The 19,284-nt window shown below is 47.1% G+C and overlaps 1 protein-coding gene across 7 annotated transcripts in view; it reads left to right on the plus strand.

The window, feature by feature from the left end:
* TCF20 (transcription factor 20) overlaps window positions 1–19,284 on the plus strand; it is a 97,013-nt gene that overhangs the window by 41,988 nt on the left and 35,741 nt on the right. For all 7 annotated transcript variants that reach the window (XM_023559876.2, XM_023559875.2, XM_064283420.1 and 4 more), the window contains exon 2: window positions 1,605–7,340. In XM_023559876.2, coding sequence (XP_023415644.2) covers window positions 1,641–7,340 — 5,700 coding nt within the window. In that variant the 5' untranslated portion in view covers window positions 1,605–1,640. The remainder of the gene's footprint in view (window positions 1–1,604; window positions 7,341–19,284) is intronic.

Below are 19,284 nucleotides of genomic sequence, written 5' to 3' on the forward strand. Positions count from 1 at the left end.
AAGTCTCCTTAAAGCTTGGGGGAGGGGTTGTAATTTGCTACTTTAAGTAGGTTGGCCAGGGAAGGTCTTACCAGTCAGGTGACATTGGCCAGACTGAATGTGGCTATAAGGATGAGCATCTCAGGTGGGAGTAAAGTCCCTGAGTAGAAACATGGTGGGCCTTTCCCGGTGCAAGGATGAGGTCAGAGGTCATGCGGTGGGCCGGGCCTCAGAGACTGGCTTCACAGTGAAAGAGAATGGGGGTCTGTGGTAACCTTTTGAAATAAGGTGGAATCTGACTTACCTTTTAAAAGGATCACTGACTTAGCTATAGGCAACTCCATTTTCAGCTCCCCCAAGAGGGAACTAAAGAGCACTCTTCAAAAAGCATTGTAGGTAAACACTGTGTATTAGTAATTCACCTTATCCCATATGTGTTCCATAATATCTTTTTTAAACAATTGATTTTAAAGTCATTTGGAGCCAGTTTGGCTTTGTCATATTCATCTCTGAACCTGGAAAGAAGACAGACCTGAGCAAATGGCAAAATGAAAATCAGCTCTTAGTTAATTGTTTTAAGAGAAGGGATGTGTTAGGAAAGAACCCAAAACCAAACCCACTGGAGCCAAGTCAATTCCAACTCACAGTGACCCTATAGGACAGAGCAGAACTGCCCCATAGGGATTCTAAGGAGCAGCCGGTGGATTCGATCTACCAACCTCTTGGTTAGCAGCTGAGCTCTTAACCACTGTGCCACCAGGGCTCCGTGTTAGCAAAGATGCTTTGCAGAGTGTTGGCTCAATCAGATAACTTAGGGAAGGGTCGCTTTGTGAGTGCCATCTACTAGATTGGCAAGTGGAAAATCACGTGGGGGTTAAAAGTGCTGGAACTTCCCATCACTGCTACTCTCTAGCCTGTCGTACCCAGGGAGTGGGGTGGGTGGTTGAGTGGAGTGCCTTGGACGTAAACATGTGGCAAGAGGTTGAGTCCCACATCTGTGTGGCTGACTGCTACATAAGGAATCCAGACAGGTGATAAGGGTTGAGTGTCCTGGGGTCATCACAAGTCACTGGTAGTTACAGTAAACCAGCAATAATGTGCCTTTAAATATAAGGGACTTGCTTATATCTAGGCCAGTTCCGTGTCTCAGAGGTGGTCAGAAGGGAGCCAGGCAGCTGGTGGAGTGACCCCCATCATTGTTGGAGAGTCTCAGTTTGGTGACCAGTCTTAGATATGAAAGTGGTTTTCTCACACCCCTCCCCACACTGACTGGGAGACTTATTTTAAAATTGCCGTTTTTCAGTAACAGTAGGCCCATAGTTTAGCCCAGTGGCATTTTTTGGACCCATTTATCTATAATGAGGTTTTTACTGTATTGAATTTGTATTTACCCTGAGTGTTTCTTCTAATTCTCGTAGATTCCTGCCTCACTTTTGAGGCCATTTCTCTGCTTATTTGCAGTTTAAGGAATGGATAAGATAAGAAATAAAGGAGGTGAAATTGAAACCAGTGAGTCTCATCTGGGCATCTGGATTACCTTCTCCCATTGGTAACCTAGACTTGGTTTTTGTGTGCAGTCAAGAAGATGGCTCATCTAATGTTTTTCCTTCTCCTCCCGCTTCTAGGAGGGCTGTTGGCCTGCTGCTGTGTTGCTGACCAGCATGCAGTCCTTTCGGGAGCAAAGCAGCTACCACGGAAGCCAGCAGAGCTACCCGCAGGAGGCGCACGGCTCGTCCCGGACGGAAGAGTTCAGCCCTCGGCAGGCCCACATGTTCCAGAATTTTGGTGGTGGAGGTGGCGGCGGCAGCAGCAGCGGTGGTGGCGGACGGCGAGGGACAGCGGCTGCTGCTGCTGCTGCCGCCGCTGCCGCCGCCGCCGCCGCAATGGCTAGCGAAACCTCTGGCCATCAAAGCTACCAGGGCTTCAGGAAAGAAGCTGGAGATTTTTACTACATGGCAGGCAACAAAGACCCCGTGGCAACAGGGACCCCACAGCCTCCTCAGCGAAGGCCTTCTGGGCCTGTGCAGAGCTATGGACCCCCCCAGGGGAGCAGCTTTGGCAATCAGTACGGGAGTGAGGGTCATGTGGGCCAATTTCAAGCACAGCACTCTGCCCTTGGTGGTGTGTCTCATTATCAGCAGGATTACACGGGGCCTTTCTCTCCAGGGAGCACTCAGTACCAACAGCAGGCTTCCAGCCAGCAGCAGCAGCAGCAGCAAGTACAGCAGTTGAGACAGCAGCTGTACCAGTCCCATCAGCCTCTGCCACAAGCCACTGGCCAGCCAGCGTCCAGCTCATCCCATCTACAGCCGATGCAGCGGCCCTCAACTCTGCCATCCTCTGCTGCTGGTTACCAGTTAAGAGTGGGTCAGTTTGGCCAGCACTACCAGTCTTCTGCCTCTTCCTCCTCCTCCTCCTCCTTCCCTTCACCACAGCGTTTCAGCCAGTCTGGGCAGAGCTATGATGGCAGTTACAGTGTGAATGCCAGTTCCCAGTATGAAGGACATAACGTGGGCTCTAACACACAGGCTTATGGAACACAATCAAATTACAGCTATCAGCCCCAGTCTATGAAAAATTTTGAACAGGCAAAGATTCCACAAGGGACCCAGCAGGGGCAGGGGCAGCAGCAGCCGCAGCAGCCGCAGCCGCAGCCGCAGCAGCCGCAGCAGCACCCTCAGCATGTGATGCAGTATACCAACACTGCCACCAAGCTGCCCCTGCAGAGCCAGGTGGGGCAGTACAACCAGCCGGAGGTCCCCGTGCGGTCCCCCATGCAGTTCCATCAGAACTTCAGCCCCATTTCTAACCCTTCTCCAGCTGCCTCTGTGGTTCAGTCTCCAAGCTGTAGCTCTACCCCGTCTCCTCTCATGCAGAGTGGGGAGAGTCTCCAGTGTGGGCAAGGCAGTGTGCCCATGGGCTCCAGAAACAGAATTTTACAGTTAATGCCTCAGCTCAGTCCAACCCCATCAATGATGCCCAGTCCTAATTCTCACGCAGCAGGCTTCAAAGGATTTGGACTAGAAGGCATGCCAGAAAAGCGACTGACAGATCCTGGGCTGAGTAGTTTGAGTGCCCTGAGTACTCAGGTGGCCAATCTTCCTAATACCGTCCAGCACATGTTACTTTCTGATGCCCTGACACCTCAGAAGAAGACCTCCAAGAGGCCCTCCTCATCTTCTAAGAAGGCAGACAGCTGCACAAACTCTGAAGGTTCCTCGCAGCCTGAAGAACAACTGAAGTCTCCCATGGCAGAGTCGTTGGATGGAGGCTGCTCCAGCAGTTCTGAGGATCAAGGCGAGAGAGTGAGGCAACTTAGCGGCCAGAGCACCAGCTCTGACACCACCTACAAGGGTGGCACCTCAGAGAAAGCTGGCTCCTCACCAGCACAAGGCACTCAGAACGAACCACCCCAGCTCAGTGCCAGTCCTGCAGCAAGAGAAGAGGCTGCCTCGCCAGACGCTAAGGATACGCCATTGTCACCCGAGGCCAACCCAAAAGTCAATGAGAAGACGGTTGGGGTGATTGTCTCCCGGGAAGCCATGGCAAGTCGGGTAGAAAAGACTGGTGGACAAGATAAGGGCTCCGCAGAGGATGATCCTGTGGCTGCTCAAAGGCCACCTAGCACTGGAGGGGCCAAGGAAGCCAGCCACACAACACTTCCACAGCCAGAGCCTCCAGGAGGAGGGGGCAAAGGAAACAAGAATGGAGATAGTAACTCCAACCACAATGGAGAGGGAAATGGCCAGAGTGGGCATTCTGCAGTGGGCCCTAGTTTTACAGGCAGAACTGAGCCAGGCAAATCTCCTGGAAGCCTGCGCTATAGTTACAAAGATAGTTTGGGGTCAGCCATGCCACGAAATGTCAGTGGTTTTCCTCAGTATCCTACAGGACAAGAAAAGGGGGATTTCACTGGCCATGGGGAACGAAAGGGTAGAAATGAGAAGTTCCCCAGCCTCCTGCAGGAAGTGCTTCAGGGTTACCACCACCACCCCGACAGGAGGTATTCTAGGAGTACCCAGGAGCACCAGGGGATGGCCGGTGGCCTGGAAGGAGCTTCGAGGCCCAATGTCTTAGTCAGTCAAACCAATGAATTAGCTACCAGGGGCCTTCTGAACAAAAGCATAGGGTCCCTGTTAGAAAACCCCCACTGGGGTCCCTGGGAAAGGAAATCAAGCAGCACAGCTCCTGAAATGAAACAGATCAATTTGGCTGACTATCCAATTCCCAGGAAGTTTGACATAGAGCCTCAGTTGTCAGCACACGAGGCTGGGGGTTCTCTCTCTGAAAGAAGATCAGTGATCTGTGACATATCTCCACTAAGACAGATTGTCAGGGACCCAGGGGCTCACTCATTGGGACACATGGGTGCTGATACCAGAATGGGGAGAAGTGAACGTCTCAATCCAAGTTTAAGTCAGTCGGTCATTCTTCCGGGTGGGTTGGTGTCCATGGACACAAAGCTGAAATCCCAGAGTGGGCAGATAAAAGAGGAAGACTTTGAACAATCCAAATCCCAGGCTAGTTTCAACAACAAGAAATCTGGAGATCACTGCCATCCTACCAGCATCAAGCATGAGTCTTACCGAGGCAATGCCAGTCCTGGAGCAGCGGTCCACGATTCCATCTCAGACTACGGCTCTCAACAAGAGAGCAGACCCACACCGATGAGGCGGGTCCCTGGCAGAGTTGGTGGTCGGGAGGGGATGAGGGGTCGGTCCCATTCTCAGTATCATGACTTTTCAGAAAAATTGAAGATGTCTCCTGGGAGGAGCAGAGGCCCAGGGGGAGACCCTCATCACATGAACCCACATATGACCTTTTCGGAGAGGGCCAACAGGAGTTCTCTACACGCTCCCTTTTCTCCCAACTCAGAAAGCCTGGCATCTGCTTATCACACAAACGCTCGGGCTCATGCTTACGGAGACCCTAACACAGGCTTGAATTCTCAGCTGCATTATAAGAGGCAGATGTACCAACAGCAACAAGAGGAGTATAAGGACTGGAGCAGTACATCTGCTCAGGGGGTCATCGCTGCTGCACAGCACAGGCAGGAGGGGCTGCGCAAGAGCCCGAGGCAGCAGCAGTTTCTCGACAGAGTGCGGAGCCCTCTGAAAAATGACAAAGATGGCATGATGTATGGCCCACCAATGGGGACTTACCATGACCCTAGCGGTCAGGAAGCTGGGCGCTGCCTCTTGTCTGGTGATGGTCTGCCCAACAAAGGCATGGAATTGAAGCATGGCTCCCAGAAGTTACAACAAGAATCTTGTTGGGATCTTTCTCGGCAGGCTTCCCCGGCCAAAAGCAGTGGTCCTCCAGGAATGTCCAATCAAAAAAGGTACGGACCACCGCACGAGACTGATGGACATGGACTAGCTGAGTCTCCACAGTCATCCAAACCTAGTAATGTTATGCTAAGACTTCCAGGTCAAGAGGATCATTCTCCTCAAAACCCCTTAATCATGAGGAGGCGTGTCCGTTCTTTTATCTCTCCCATTCCCAGTAAAAGACAGTCACAAGAGGTGAAGAACAGCAACACCGAAGATAAAGGGCGCCTCCTTCCGCCATCAAAAGAAGGCGTTGAGAAAGCATTCAATTCTTACGCCCATCTTTCTCACAGTCAGGATATCAAGGGTATCCCCAAGAGAGAGTCCTCCAAGGACCTGGCAGGTCCAGATAATAGAAACTGCCCTGCTGTTACCCTCACGAGCCCTGCTAAGACCAAAATACTGCCCCCACGGAAAGGACGGGGATTGAAGCTGGAAGCTATTGTTCAGAAGATCACATCCCCAAATATTAGGAGGAGTGCGTCCTCGAACAGCGCCGAGGTTGGGGGGGACACGGTTACCCTTGATGACATACTGTCTCTGAAGAGTGGACCTCCTGAAGGTGGGAGTGTTGCTACCCAGGAAGCTGAGATGGAGAAGAGAAAAAGTGAGGTGGTATCTGACCTAGTCAGTCCAACAAACCAGGAGTTGAACGTTGAAAAGCCCCTTCCAAGGTCCTCAGAAGAGTGGCGTGGCAGTGGGGACGACAAAGTGAAGACAGAGACACATCCAGAAACAGTTGCTGCTGGAAAGGAACTCCCGGGTGCCATGGCTTCTACAACCTCACAGAAGCCTGGTAGTAACCAAGGGAGACCAGATGGTTCCCTCTGTGGGACAGCACCTTTAATCTTTCCTGACTCAAAGAATGTACCTCCAGTGGGCATACTCGCCCCTGAGGCAAACCCCAAGGCTGAAGAGAAAGAGAGCGATACAGTGACCATTTCACCCAAACAGGAGTGTTTCCCCCCGAAGGGATATTTCCCTTCAGGAAAGAAGAAGGGGAGACCCATCGGTAGTGTGAATAAGCAAAAGAAACAGCAGCCACCCCCTCCACCCCCTCAGCCCCCACAGATACCAGAAGGTTCTGCAGATGGAGAGCCAAAGCCAAAAAAGCAGAGACAAAGGAGGGAGAGACGGAAGCCTGGGGCACAGCCACGGAAGCGGAAAACCAAACAAGCAGTTCCCATCGTAGAGCCTCAAGAACCCGAGATCAAACTGAAGTACGCCACCCAGCCACTGGATAAAACCGACGCCAAGAACAAGTCCTTTTTCCCTTATATCCACGTAGTAAACAAGTGTGAACTCGGAGCCGTTTGTACAATCATCAATGCTGAGGAAGAAGAACAGACCAAATTGGTGAGGGGCCGGAAGGGCCAGAGATCACTGACTCCTCCGCCAAGCAGCACAGAAAGCAAGGCGCTCCCAGCTTCATCCTTTATGCTGCAGGGACCTGTGGTGACAGAGTCCTCTGTTATGGGGCACCTGGTTTGCTGTCTGTGTGGCAAGTGGGCCAGTTACCGGAACATGGGTGACCTCTTTGGACCCTTTTATCCCCAAGATTATGCAGCCACTCTCCCGAAGAACCCGCCTCCTAAGAGAGCCACGGAAATGCAGAGCAAAGTTAAGGTGCGGCACAAAAGTGCTTCCAACGGCTCCAAGACGGACACTGAGGAGGAGGAGGAGCGGCAGCAACAGCAGAAAGAGCAGAGGAGCCTGGCCGCTCACCCCAGGTTTAAGCGGCGACACCGCTCGGAAGACTGTGGCGGAGGCCCTCGGTCACTCTCCAGGGGGCTCCCGTGTAAAAAAGCAACCACCGAGGGCAGCAGCGAAAAGACTGCTTTGGACTCAAAACCCTGTGTGCCCACCACTTCAGAAGGTGGCCCCGAGCTGGAGTTACAAATCCCCGAACTACCTCTTGACAGCAACGAATTTTGGGTCCATGAGGGTTGTATTCTCTGGGCCAATGGAATCTACCTGGTCTGTGGCAGGCTCTACGGCCTGCAGGAAGCGCTGGAAATAGCCAGAGAGATGGTGAGTACCAGAATCCCTTACCAGTTTGCTCTTTGACACTCGTTACTTGATTTTGGTTCTGTTTCTCCCACCTTTACTTTTTATTCATACATATCACACGATAAAAAAAAAAACACACAGAAAAAAACCCAGTGCCGTCACGACCCTATAGGACAGAGTAGAACTGCCCCATAGAGTTTCCAAGGAGCGCCTGGCGGATTCGAACTGCTGGCCCTTTGATTAACAGCCGTAGCACTTAACCTCTACGCCACCAGGGTTTCCATCACATGATTACTTCTCCAAATTTAGAGCTCCTAGAACCAAATGCTGGACTGAAAATGAAGTAGGCAATCCAAAAGATTTACGTAACTTTGACTTCTATCACTGCAACATGTCTGTATGTTACAAAGTCATGCAAGTGCTACGTTGTTGTTGTTAGGTGCCATCAGGTTGATTTCGACTCATAGCGACCCCACGTGACAGAGTAGAGCTGCCCGATAGGGTTTTCTTGGTTGTAATCCTTATGGAAGCAGATTGCCACCAGGATTTTCTCCCATGGAGCTGCCAGGTGTGTTTGAACTGCCAACCTTTTGGGTAGCAGCAGGGCACTTAACTGATTGTGCCGCCAGAGCTCCTGCCAGAGCTGTATAAAGCTTATTAAACAAGGGTCCCTGCTCCACCCCTCCTCAAACCTGGTTCCTGCTTCCCAGAAGCAGTCACTTTCAGTAGTTCAACTTCCAAAAGTCGCTGCTTCTGCCAGTTTTCTTTGTTTCTAAACGATAGCCATTTACTACTATTTGTAATTTTTTTATTTTAGTTTTAGACATCTGCTGCCTCTATTGGAAACCCTGGTGGTGTAGTGGTTAAGCGCTACAGCTGCTAACCAAAAGGTCGGCAGTTCAAATCCACCAGGCGCTCCTTGGAAACTCTATGGGGTAGTTCTCCTTTGACCTATAGGGTCGCTATGAGTCGGAATCAACTCGACGGCAGTGGGTTTACTGCCTCTATTGTAAGTGAGGATGTAGCATTTAGCCCTTGCCCCCACACACACTCACACACACACACCCCTTCCTCCCAGTCTCCCAAATGTCCTGTGTTCAATTTAGTGACTGTGCAAATGCTAATAAACTATACCGTGATTATATTTCATTTCTTGTAAAACTTTTCATTTCTCCAGGATTGTTAATTATTGCATGTTCTCATTTGCTTTCTATTTTCTTGGACCACATCTTTCTAATCCAGACTTCCCAGTCAGGGTATTTTCTCCTCAGGTGTGTCTCGTAGCTGTACTCCCAGGACGTATGTTCATTTACTTCTCTCCTCTGCTGAGCACTGTCTTCCTCTTTCTTAGTGTGGGTCCTCACTTAACGGACTACATCGTCCTTTAGTAGTTTCCTGAAAAGGCTGTACCGAGGGTCCATTTGTTGAGATCTTGTATATCTGAACATGTCTTTATCCCACCCTCGTTTTTCATTGAGAGTTGGCTGGGTATAGCATTCTAGATTTGAAATAATTTTCCCTCCACGTTTTGAAGCTGTTGCTCCTGGCTTGTGCTCTAGCTTCCAGTGCTGCGGTTGAGCAGACTGGAGTCATACTGATCTTCGTTCCTCTCTGTGTGACCTGTTCTACTCTTCTGGAAGGTTTGAGGATCTTGTTTTCCCTAGGATCCTGAAATTTCATAGTGGTAGGTCCTGAGGTAGTTCTCTTTTCAGTCATCATACTGGGCACTCTGAGATCATGCTCCACCTGAGAACTCAGGTCTTTCAGTTCACGAAATTTGTCGTGTGTTGTTTCTTGGGTAATTTGTCAGCTCTGTTTTCTCTTTCTGGAATTTATTAGTTAGGCCTTATACCTCCTAAGTTGATCCAGTGGCTTTATCTTTTCTCCCCTGTTCTGTGTTCCATCTCTTTTTGCCTTTTTGTTCTAATTTCTCTATGCTTTCTTTAGCATTACCACCTAACCTTTTGTTTATTTACTTTTATTTCTGTTCTCTTCAAGAGCTTTTTCTTCTCTAAATACACTGATTTTTTTTTTTTAATAGTCATAGGCTGTTTTATGGCTGCAGTAGTTTCCCTTACCTTTTGAGCACATTACATGTATTCTTTTTGCTTTAATCCTTTTGCCTCTTTCCTGTTTCTTTCTCGTCAGAGGTTATTGAAATGCTGGTTGTCCTTGGCTATCCATTTATGCATTTAAGAGCGGGACACTAAAATAAATGAAGCTCTGTCTTACAGTGTGAGAAGGTTCGTTGGTGGTAATCCTCTGTGTAAAGTGATGAGACACCCAGGTAGCATCTATAGGTCTCATCTCTGAGTTCGGTTTTCTCAGAAAAAATCTTGACGTTTCACATCTAGGAAATATAAGCGTGGTTCAAGCATCATAGAAGCTAAGCGGGGAAGGAGATGGTGGGTTTGTAGGGGCAGGGACAGGGTCTCATCATTCAGGGGGCAAACCTTTGACTACTTCCACCAGTTTTCAGTATACCCATGCCCCTCCAGGGGGACAGTTACTTGGTTGAATTGGATTGAATCAGGGGTCTAACTCCTACAAACTTTGAGCTGATGCCCCAGTTTCCAGGCCCATCCTCTTCCTGGGAAATCAGTGCCTTCTAGCTCTGCAGCACAGAGTGGCCAGCTTCTAGCGGCTCCTCCGCTGCACACATTTAAGTCTCTGCTTCCTTTCCAACTGCGGAATCGCTTCCTCATCATCGCTCCGATTTCCAGCTTCCAGAATTTGGACCTTTCTCGTGTCCTCTCCCATTCTTTGTATTGTCAGGAGTTTGTCTTGCAACTTGACCCCTTTATTTATTTATAAATAATTTTTATTGTGCTTTAAGTGAAAGTTTACAAATCAAGTCAGTCTGTCACATATAAACTTACATACACCTTACTCCATATTCCCACTTACTCTCCCCCTAATGAGTCAGCCCGCTCTCTCCTTCCGGTCTCTCCTTTCGTGACGGTTTTGCCAGTTTCTAGCCCTCTCTACCCTCCCATCTCCCCTCCAGACAGGAGATGCCAACACAGTCTTAAGTGTCCACCTGATACAAGTAGCTCACTCCTCAGCAGCATCTCTCTCCAACCCATCGTCCAGTCCATTCCATGTTTGATGAGTCATCTTTGGGAATGGTTCCTGTCCTGGGCCAACAGAAGGTTTGGGGACCCTGACCGCCGGGATTTTTCTAGTCTCAGTCGGACCATGACGTCTGGTCTTTTTATGAGAATTTGGGGTCTGCTTCCCACTGTTCTCCCACTCCCTCAGGGGTTCTCTGTTGTGCTCCCTGTCAGGGCAGTCATCCGTTGTGGCCTGGCACCATCTAGTTCTTCTGATCTCAGGATGATGTAAGTCTCTGGTTCATGTGGCCCTTTCTGTCTCTTGGGCTCATAGTTATCGTGTGACCTTGGTGTTCTTCTTGATCCCTTTATTTTTATGGGACAGGAACAGATATGCATATGTATATTCAATTTACCATATTTAATCAGGTGAGAGTTGTTAGTATTTATATTTACAAATTCATCATGCTGACAAGTATACAGATGGCTTTCAATCATAAATTAAAATGACAAGGGTTCTATCACTCAAGATCATAGCATTCCTGGACACCTCATACTACCCCCGCCAAAGCACTGTATTTTCTCGTTGCATCATCCCTAGAATTTACAACAGTGTTTGGCAAAAAAAAAAAAAAGTACTCACAAACTATAGTGAAAATAAACATTTACTGTACCGTTTATATATATTCAAATTACTGTCATTATTAAGTGCCATCAAGTTGGTTCCGGCTCATAATGACCCTATGCACAACAGAATGAAACACCGCATGGTCCTGTGCCATCCTCACAATCATTGTTACGTTTGAGCCCGTTGCTGGCAGCCACCGTGTCACTCTATCTCATTGAGGGTCTTCCTCTTTTCCACTGGCCCTCTACTTTACCAAGCATGATGTTCTTGTCCAGGGACTGGTCCTTCCTGATAACATGTCCAAAGTACATGTTACTAGACTCTTCTAATTTGGTCACACAAGGAGCTTGTACTTCCCTCATAGACTCCCCCACATACACCCTGCCTTTTTTCTCCTCGTTCCCTCTCTCCATCATTATCACCCCCAAGCCCCAAGTTTGAAATAGAAGAGTCATTACTCTGAGAAGTAGACTCAGTGGTGTTTTAAAATGCAAAGATCCTAAAGGGACCTAATACTCAAAATTCTAGAGTACAAAATTCTTTAAATAATCAACGAATTTGAGGATAGTGGTCCATTATCAAAGGAGCCCTTGTGGTGCAGCAGTTCAGATGTTCTGCTGCTAACCCGGAGATTGGAGGTTTGAACCCACCAGCAGCTCCACTGAAGAAAGATGTGGCAGTCTGCTTCCATAAAGATTACAGCCTTGGAAACCCTATGGGGCAATTCAACTCTGCCCAGCAGGGTCACTGTGAGTCGGAATTGACTCAACAACAGTGGGGTTTTTTGGGTTGGGGGTCCATTGTCATCTTGCCCAAGTTTGCCAGCTTTCCTCTGAAAGTTACAGTATGTAGTAGGCTTGTTTATTTGTTGCTTTTTTGGAAATGTGTGAGTGTGACCATCTGCCAGTGTTTTCTTCATTTCAACATGGAACATTATTAATGTTTCTCAGTGCGGTTTTTATGTGTAAACTTGTGCATTCTATAGCAATAATTGGTAACCTGTAATCAGCAGGCTAACCCCAGTGGAGAAAATCCCTGCAGCCTGTGTCTCTATCCAGTCTAGGTTATAGAAGATAAAAGGTGCTGGGTAATGTTGCAACCACCCTTCATCCCATTTAGCCCCATGCTGAAAGCTTGGTGAACCGTGGGGCCTGCCTTTTAAAATGCCTAATCGGGAATCTGTGTCTTCAGAAAGTGATGGTTTAGTCTACTGCTTGTCAGATTGGATCCCAAAATAAAATCTGGAATGCTGTAATTGGAACAAATACACTGGATAAGATACGTCCATCTCTTTCTTAAACCCACCCCTACCCCACCGCAGTTTTCAGTGACTGAATGATTAAGGTAGCATGGTGCACTTTAGGTGGGAACACTTACAGTATCTTTTTTTTTTTTTAATATCAGTTGCAGTCTCAGATGTTTTAAAAGTGCTTCAAAGTACTCATATGCTCTGAGGGGTGAGAACTTAGAATGCTTTCTTAAAGGCAAAAGTTACAAAAACAGGTAGTTTTGACTCTAAACTGCTTCTGTATAGTTGTTGGGTATCCTTGAGTCAATTCCAGCTCATAATGACTCCATGTGACAGGGTAGAACTTTCCCGTAAGGTTTTCTTGGCAGTAGTCTTTGCGGAAGCAGGTCACCAGGTCCTTCTCCCACAGAGCTACTGGGTGCGTTTGAACCACCAATCTTAGTTATCTAGAGCTGATATAACACATACCCAGAAGCGGGTGGCTTTAACAAACAGAAATTTATTTTCTCACAGTTGAGGCTAGAAGTCCGCATTCAGGTGCTGGCTATAGGGGAAGGTTTTTCTCTCTCTGTCGGCTCTGCGGGGGAAGGCCCTTGTTCCTTGGCTCCTTGGTGACCTTCATGTAACATGGCATCTGTCCCCATCTCTGCTTGCTTCCTTGCTTGTTTAATCTCTTTCATATCTCAAAGAAGATTGATTTAAGACACTCCCTAAACTGATACTGTCTCATTAACGTAAAAAAGAAAACTCATTCCCAAGTGGGATTATAATCACAGGTTTAGGGGTTAGGGCTTGCAACACATGTTTTGGGGGGACACAGTTCAATCCATAACAGCAGCTGAGTGCTTAACCGTTGTACCACCAGGGTCCCTTTCTCTATAGTAGAGGCTCAAAATTTAGCATTTGGGGATCTGCCATGACTCCATCAGGGTCTGCAGATTGCACTGTCTCCCTTAATAACAGGTTTCAGAACACTGTTGATCAGCCTTCATCCAGTCTCCTACTGCAGCTTTAAGCTCATTTCCTTATATTGTACCCACTGTCCCACTACCCTATTTAAACTTTTGTCTTCCCTGGATCTCATTCTACTTATTTTGAATCCCTCTTTAGGAATAGAATACTAGCTTTGTATATTGAATTTAATTTTACAAACACTTGCACATCTGTTTCATTCTCACAAGCCACCCAGTGAGATGGGAAAAGGGAGCAGATACCATCCCAGTACCATCAGAATAAAGACGACTTGTTGGCTTTGAGTGACACACACTCTCCCAGTTAGTATAGCCCAGTGATACATTGATTTTTAAAATGGTTTAAAAAGTTACGCATCTCTGGCTCTATGAGCTAGTGTTCCACTGTGACTACAAGATCCTTTTCTGTTTGGTTTGCATAGTTTTTACTCTCCTTTTTTGACATACTAGAGAACAAATTAAAATTACACTAACTTGCCTTCTTTTTTTTTTTTTATTTGATAGGCCGTGTTTCAGTTTGTCAGGGTCACTTTGAGTCTGGTTTTATCATTTTAGGTTTTTGCAAATGCATTCAATTTTGGCCTGCTTCATGAACATGCTCTCAATTCCGTCACCTAAGGTCACATCTGTTTCATTAGAGATTCACTTTGACCTATGTATTTATCAGGTGTTTTGACAAGCGTGGTATTTTAACAAAATAATATGAAGTCCTCAAGAGACAGTAACTTTTCCTGTCAGTGTCAGACTGCTCTGAAAATTGCTGAAAACCAGAGCACCCTGTATAAAAAGAACAGCCTTTGCTCCCCTTCCTTGTCTGAGTGTGGGACTTGTGAATCCGTTCACTTCCACACAGTTCCCTTAGATTTTGCCTAATCTTGGCTTCTGTTTATCTTCTTTTGTGTAATTGTACACGTGAAGCCACAATGGCTTGTGTCATAGATGAGGTTACAGAGGCAATCGCCAAGTTTCTGACTCTAAATAAGCACATACGTATAACTTGGTATACTAAAACCTGCAAAAGCCAGAACCCGTGTAAGGTGGAAACCTGTCAGAAAAGGAAAACTCAAATATTTTCCACTAAAAGGAGCAATAGGAAAGTGATTGAGACCATACATACCCTGTCAAAGGTGAAAAACCTTTTTTTTTTTTAATTCTTTGTTTTTTTGGATTTCCCTGTCTGGGTTGACTTCTGGCTGCCCTCCCCAGTGTTCTAGACTTGGGTTGATACCTGATACTATTGATTTTCTAACCAAAGAACTCCCTTTAGTATTTCTTGTAGTTTTGGTTTAGTTTTTACGAATTCCCTAAACTTGTGTTTATCTGGAAATGTCTTAATATTTAAGAGACCGTTTTGCTGGATATATGATTCTTGGCAGGCAGTTTTTTTCCTTCAGTTTTTTAAATATGTCATCCCATTGCCTTCTTGCCTGCATGGTTTCTGCTGAGTAGTCCGAGTTTATTCTTACTGGCTCTCCTTTGTAGGTGACGTTTCGTTTATCCCTCACTGCTGTTATAATTCTTTATCTTTGGTTTTGGTAAGTTTGATTGTAATATGCCATGGTGACTTTCTTTTAAGATCTACCTTATGTGGAGTTCGATTAGCATGTTGGATAGATATCTTCTGATGTTTCACAGTATTGGGGAAGTTTTCTGCCAACAAATCTTCAACAATTCTCTCTATTTTCTGTTATCCCTCCCTGTTGTGGTACTCCAGTCACTCGTAGGTTATTTCTCTTGATGCAGTCCCACGTGATTCTTAAGGTTTCTTCATTTTTTTTAATTATTTTTTATCTGATTTTTCTTCAAATATATTAGTGCCAAGTGATTTATCTTTGAGTTCAGAAGTTCTAGCTTCTACTTGCTCAATTCTGCTCTTCTGACTTTCTATTGAGTTGTCTCCTTCTGTCATTTTTTTGTTAATCTTCTGAATTTCTGATTGCTGTCTATGGATTTTTCCAGCGTATTAAACTTTTCGTTATGTTCCTGAATAATCTTCCTAATTTCTTGAGTTGCTTTATCTGTGTGTTCCTTGGCGTGTTCTGTGTATTGCCTCATTTCCTTCCTGATGTCTTGAAGGGTTCTGTATGTTAAACTTTTGTATTCTGCATCTGGTAATTCCTGGAATGCACTTTCATCTAGAGGATCCCTGGATTCTTTGTTTTGAGACCCTGTTGAGGTGATCATGGTCTGTTTCTTTATGTGGCTCGATATTGACTGTTGTCTCCGAGCCATCTATAAGTTATTGTATTAGTTTATGCTTGCTTACTGTGTCGTAGCTTCTTGCTTTGTTTTGTTTTGGTATACCCTTATGGGTTGCTTGAGTGAGCTAGCTTGATTATTTTCACCTTTGGAGCTCTGATGTCCTGTCCCCAGCTGGCTAGAGCTGTTATCAGGTATATCAGTCTAGGAGTCCATTCAGTTTTCTTATATGAATTCAGCTCAGGTTTCCGGGTAGCTGATCATCAAGTGTGTGGTACAGGCTCTGTCCTACAGTCTTAGAGGGGCAGGGGTGATTGGCGTATATACCGGTATCTGATTGCAGCAGCGGGTAACGCTCTGAACAGGGCAGGGGGCTGAGAACCGACCCCCAAGTGTCTCTGAGGAAAACACGTCTCTGTTCCCTAGAACGTGCTGGTGGGTGGGTTCTGCAGAGGGACTATGGACACCCAAAGTTTTTGGTTGTAAGGACTGGGAGGTACCCGTTACCTTGGACCCCTGTCATGGGTGGCTGGGTGACCTGAGTGGAGCTACCAGTCCTTAGGTCCCTGATGTGGGTAGGTGAGGACCTTGTTTAATAGGCAAAGCAATGTCAAACATCAAACGCCCACCTCTCCACTGCACAGCTGAAATGATTGGAGTTTGCCCACAAACATAGGTCCATGCAGAAGGGAAAGGTGCTCGAGGTCCATGGACGGCTTATGCCTGGACAGGAGCTGCCTCTGTCCTGAGCTCCCCTGGTTAGTGGAGCTAGCAAATTATTTTTTCCCCCCATTTGCAAATTTTTTCCTTCCCCAAGGCCGGGAGGATAGCTTTAGGTGCTCAGCAGGCCTTATCTCAGACCCAGGGATTCAGCCGCTGAAGCCGGCTTGGGGGTGGGGCGGGTGGGCGCGCAGTAAAATACATGCAAGTACTTAGCTTTTGCCGAGAGCCCCGTTCTCCTCAGGTTCTGGAGGTGTGAGTGGGCTGTGTGGCTGGCTGGTTCTCCCTGAGGAAAGTGTGGCCAAACGCGAGGACCAGCCCGCCGCCGCTCCAGGAATGGGGCCTGAGGGTTCCCCGCGATTCAGGTCCGGTAACTCCTCTCCGCTTCTGAACGGTCTCTTCCTCTCCCTGCCCCTCAGTTTGTTGTCTAAGCTTGCCTTTGATGCTCAGGGCTCCCACCTTGTCACAAATATACTCGTTTCACTTGTTTTCTCGGGTCTTTGTTGTAAAGAGGGCTTGCCAGAAGCGTCTGTCTATTCCGCCATCTTGGCTCCGCCTCTCAAAGGTGAAAACTTTTGAGACCTGGAAAAACAAGGCAGCTCTGCCAAGTTCCAGCCCTCACAGCTTTCAGTGTGTATTCAAATCATGTTTGGTATATTTAGGAGTGCAACGGCTGGAGAGATTGTGGTGGCAGACAGGGCTCTGGTGCCCCTTGAGGCTGCAGGCCCGAGCTTTGCCCTGTACATGTACATGGGAAAGCTGGCCTGTGCCTGTCCCCTTCCCCTCGCCACCACCTGGCCTAAGGGTACCCCTTTTAAATATCTCCTGGCCAGTCCCCTTGGGGAGCTTTTAATCTCCTCCTTTTTCTACAGTATATGGTAAAAATGGTTTTAGGTTAATTTTTTTTTACTTATAATCAGTATGTTATATCCTAAAATTTATTATTAATACAATTTAAAATAATAGATAATTACTTCCATCTAACAGGCTAACATCTTCTTTAATTTGCTTTAGATTGTGAAGAAAAGCATAATTTGACAAATATGAAAGTATGACTAGATCATGAAGGTGTAACTTACATGTTACAACATCAGAAATAGACGAGTCAGTTAGCTTTTCTGGTTATCTGTAAAACAAAGGCATTATCCTGGATGCTCTCTGAATTCCCATCTGTTTGATCCTTCCTGTTTGTTGTTCTCAAAGCCTGGAAGGATGCTGCCCTGCCCCTAGGTCCTGCTGAAGCCAAACTCCTGGTCTGCTCTTACCTCCTTACCCGCCACACATACCCCTTGGGCTTGTCCCTCCTCCCTGTACTCCCTCTTACACCCCCTTCCCCTCTACTCCCCTCTTCCCACTCCCTACCCCCTCTCTCACAATCCCGCCCACCCCTCCCTCTGGCAGTCACTTGCTCTTTGTTATCACACCTCATATTTCTGCCATTACACATTCTTTAAGGGCAAAGACCAAGGCCTGTTCATCTCTATTCCCATGACTTAGCAGAGCACTGAACTACCATCTGAAATTGGCACTTCATACCCACCCAGAGACACCTCTGATTGGCGCTTCATACCCACCCAGAGACACCTCTGATTGGCGCTTCATACCCACCCAGAGACACCTCTGATTGGCGCTTCATACCCACCCAGAGACACCTCTGATTGGCGCTTCATACCCACCCAGAGACACCTCTGATTGGCGCTTCATACCCACCCAGAGACACCTCTGAAGACAGGCCTGGTGGTCTGCTTCAGAAAGGTCATAGCATTGAAAACCCTGTGGAGCAGTTGTACTCTGCACACACGGAGTGGCCATGAGCCAGAGTCGACTCCACGGTAACGGACAAGCCTGTAGCAGGAAGTTGTATCCTTTTCTCATCTTTTTTTCTTTTTTTTTAACACTTAGGTGTGTGGTATCTATGTTTATATCACTACCTCGTGCCATTGAGACCAAACCTCTGGAGAAAGGGCTAATTTTCATTCAGGGTTTTGTTTTTCCAAATTCTAAGGAATCTTGGGTGGTATTTTTAATTTAAAATTTTCAATAATAAATTTTATTACCTTACAAATAAATCATGACGCATTGAAGGACAAATGTTCACAGTCTGTTTCTTGATTTTTGTGTGTGCCTGTAGTGAGGGGAACAATAGGAAGCATTACTGCTGATTTGAAAGTAAAACTTAGAAGGAGTAGACTGTTCTCTGAAAATCCTAAAGGACTGCAAACAAGAATATTGACAAGTGGCCATATATTATGTGAAATAATTCATCCCTGAGATTTTAAACTAGTTACTGCTAACCTGGCAGAAGGGCCAGGATGATGGAATAGCATGTAAAAGTAGGTATTTGTTTCCAATTCAACAAATATCTGTGTCCCTGCTGGAAAGCCAGTAAAAATCTGAAGGTAGAATGCTGGGTGGGAACTGAGGTCACTTCATGGGTGAGTAAAGCAAAGCCCAAGGTCCCATAGCTGTCTCGTGGCAAGAGAAGCACCGTGTCATGGCTCCTGAACTGTGTGCAGGAAGGTTTTTGTGATTCACGCAGAAAGGGACACCTTAGCCCTCAGTTCCTGCACTGGGCTTTGCATTTTCCAGGAGATGGCAGCCTCCTTGGTCTAGTATTAGAAAAATAGAGGTTCTTCCCTCGCTCCAATCCAGGGCCAGTCTTGCAGGACCCTGAAGGCCTGCAGGTGTGGACCATTTTCCTCCCATCTTGCCATGTATTGGAAGGAAGCATGATAAGGGAAAATCAGGTCAGTTGAATAGTCGTCCGTGCAGACCCTCCTGCATCTTGTCTTACCTGGTGTTCGGCCAGCTCTCCCTTCCGGCTGTGCCGTGCTCCTGGTACGGCTGTGGCGGGGGGCAGCTGGCGGGGAGGGCCCTGGCGCCTAGCGCTTTGTGTGAATTCCCAGCACTTGCCACTCCTTGCTGTGTCACTTGCTCAAGTCACTTAACTTATTGACGTCAGTCCCCTCATCTACAAAACATGGACCTGATAGCATCTACCTTAAGGAGAGTTGTTATGAGCGTTTAATGAGCTGTTATTTGGAAAAGGCTGTGCATAGCTAGCACTCAGTGAACGGTGGCATGTGTTAACCTTTCATCCTGGTGCAGCACTCACGGTTCTTCCTAAGAGTGCCCAGAACTTACT

This window comes from Loxodonta africana, chromosome 4, assembly GCF_030014295.1.
Source record: "Loxodonta africana isolate mLoxAfr1 chromosome 4, mLoxAfr1.hap2, whole genome shotgun sequence".
In the NCBI taxonomy this organism is placed as follows: Eukaryota; Metazoa; Chordata; class Mammalia; order Proboscidea; family Elephantidae; genus Loxodonta; species Loxodonta africana.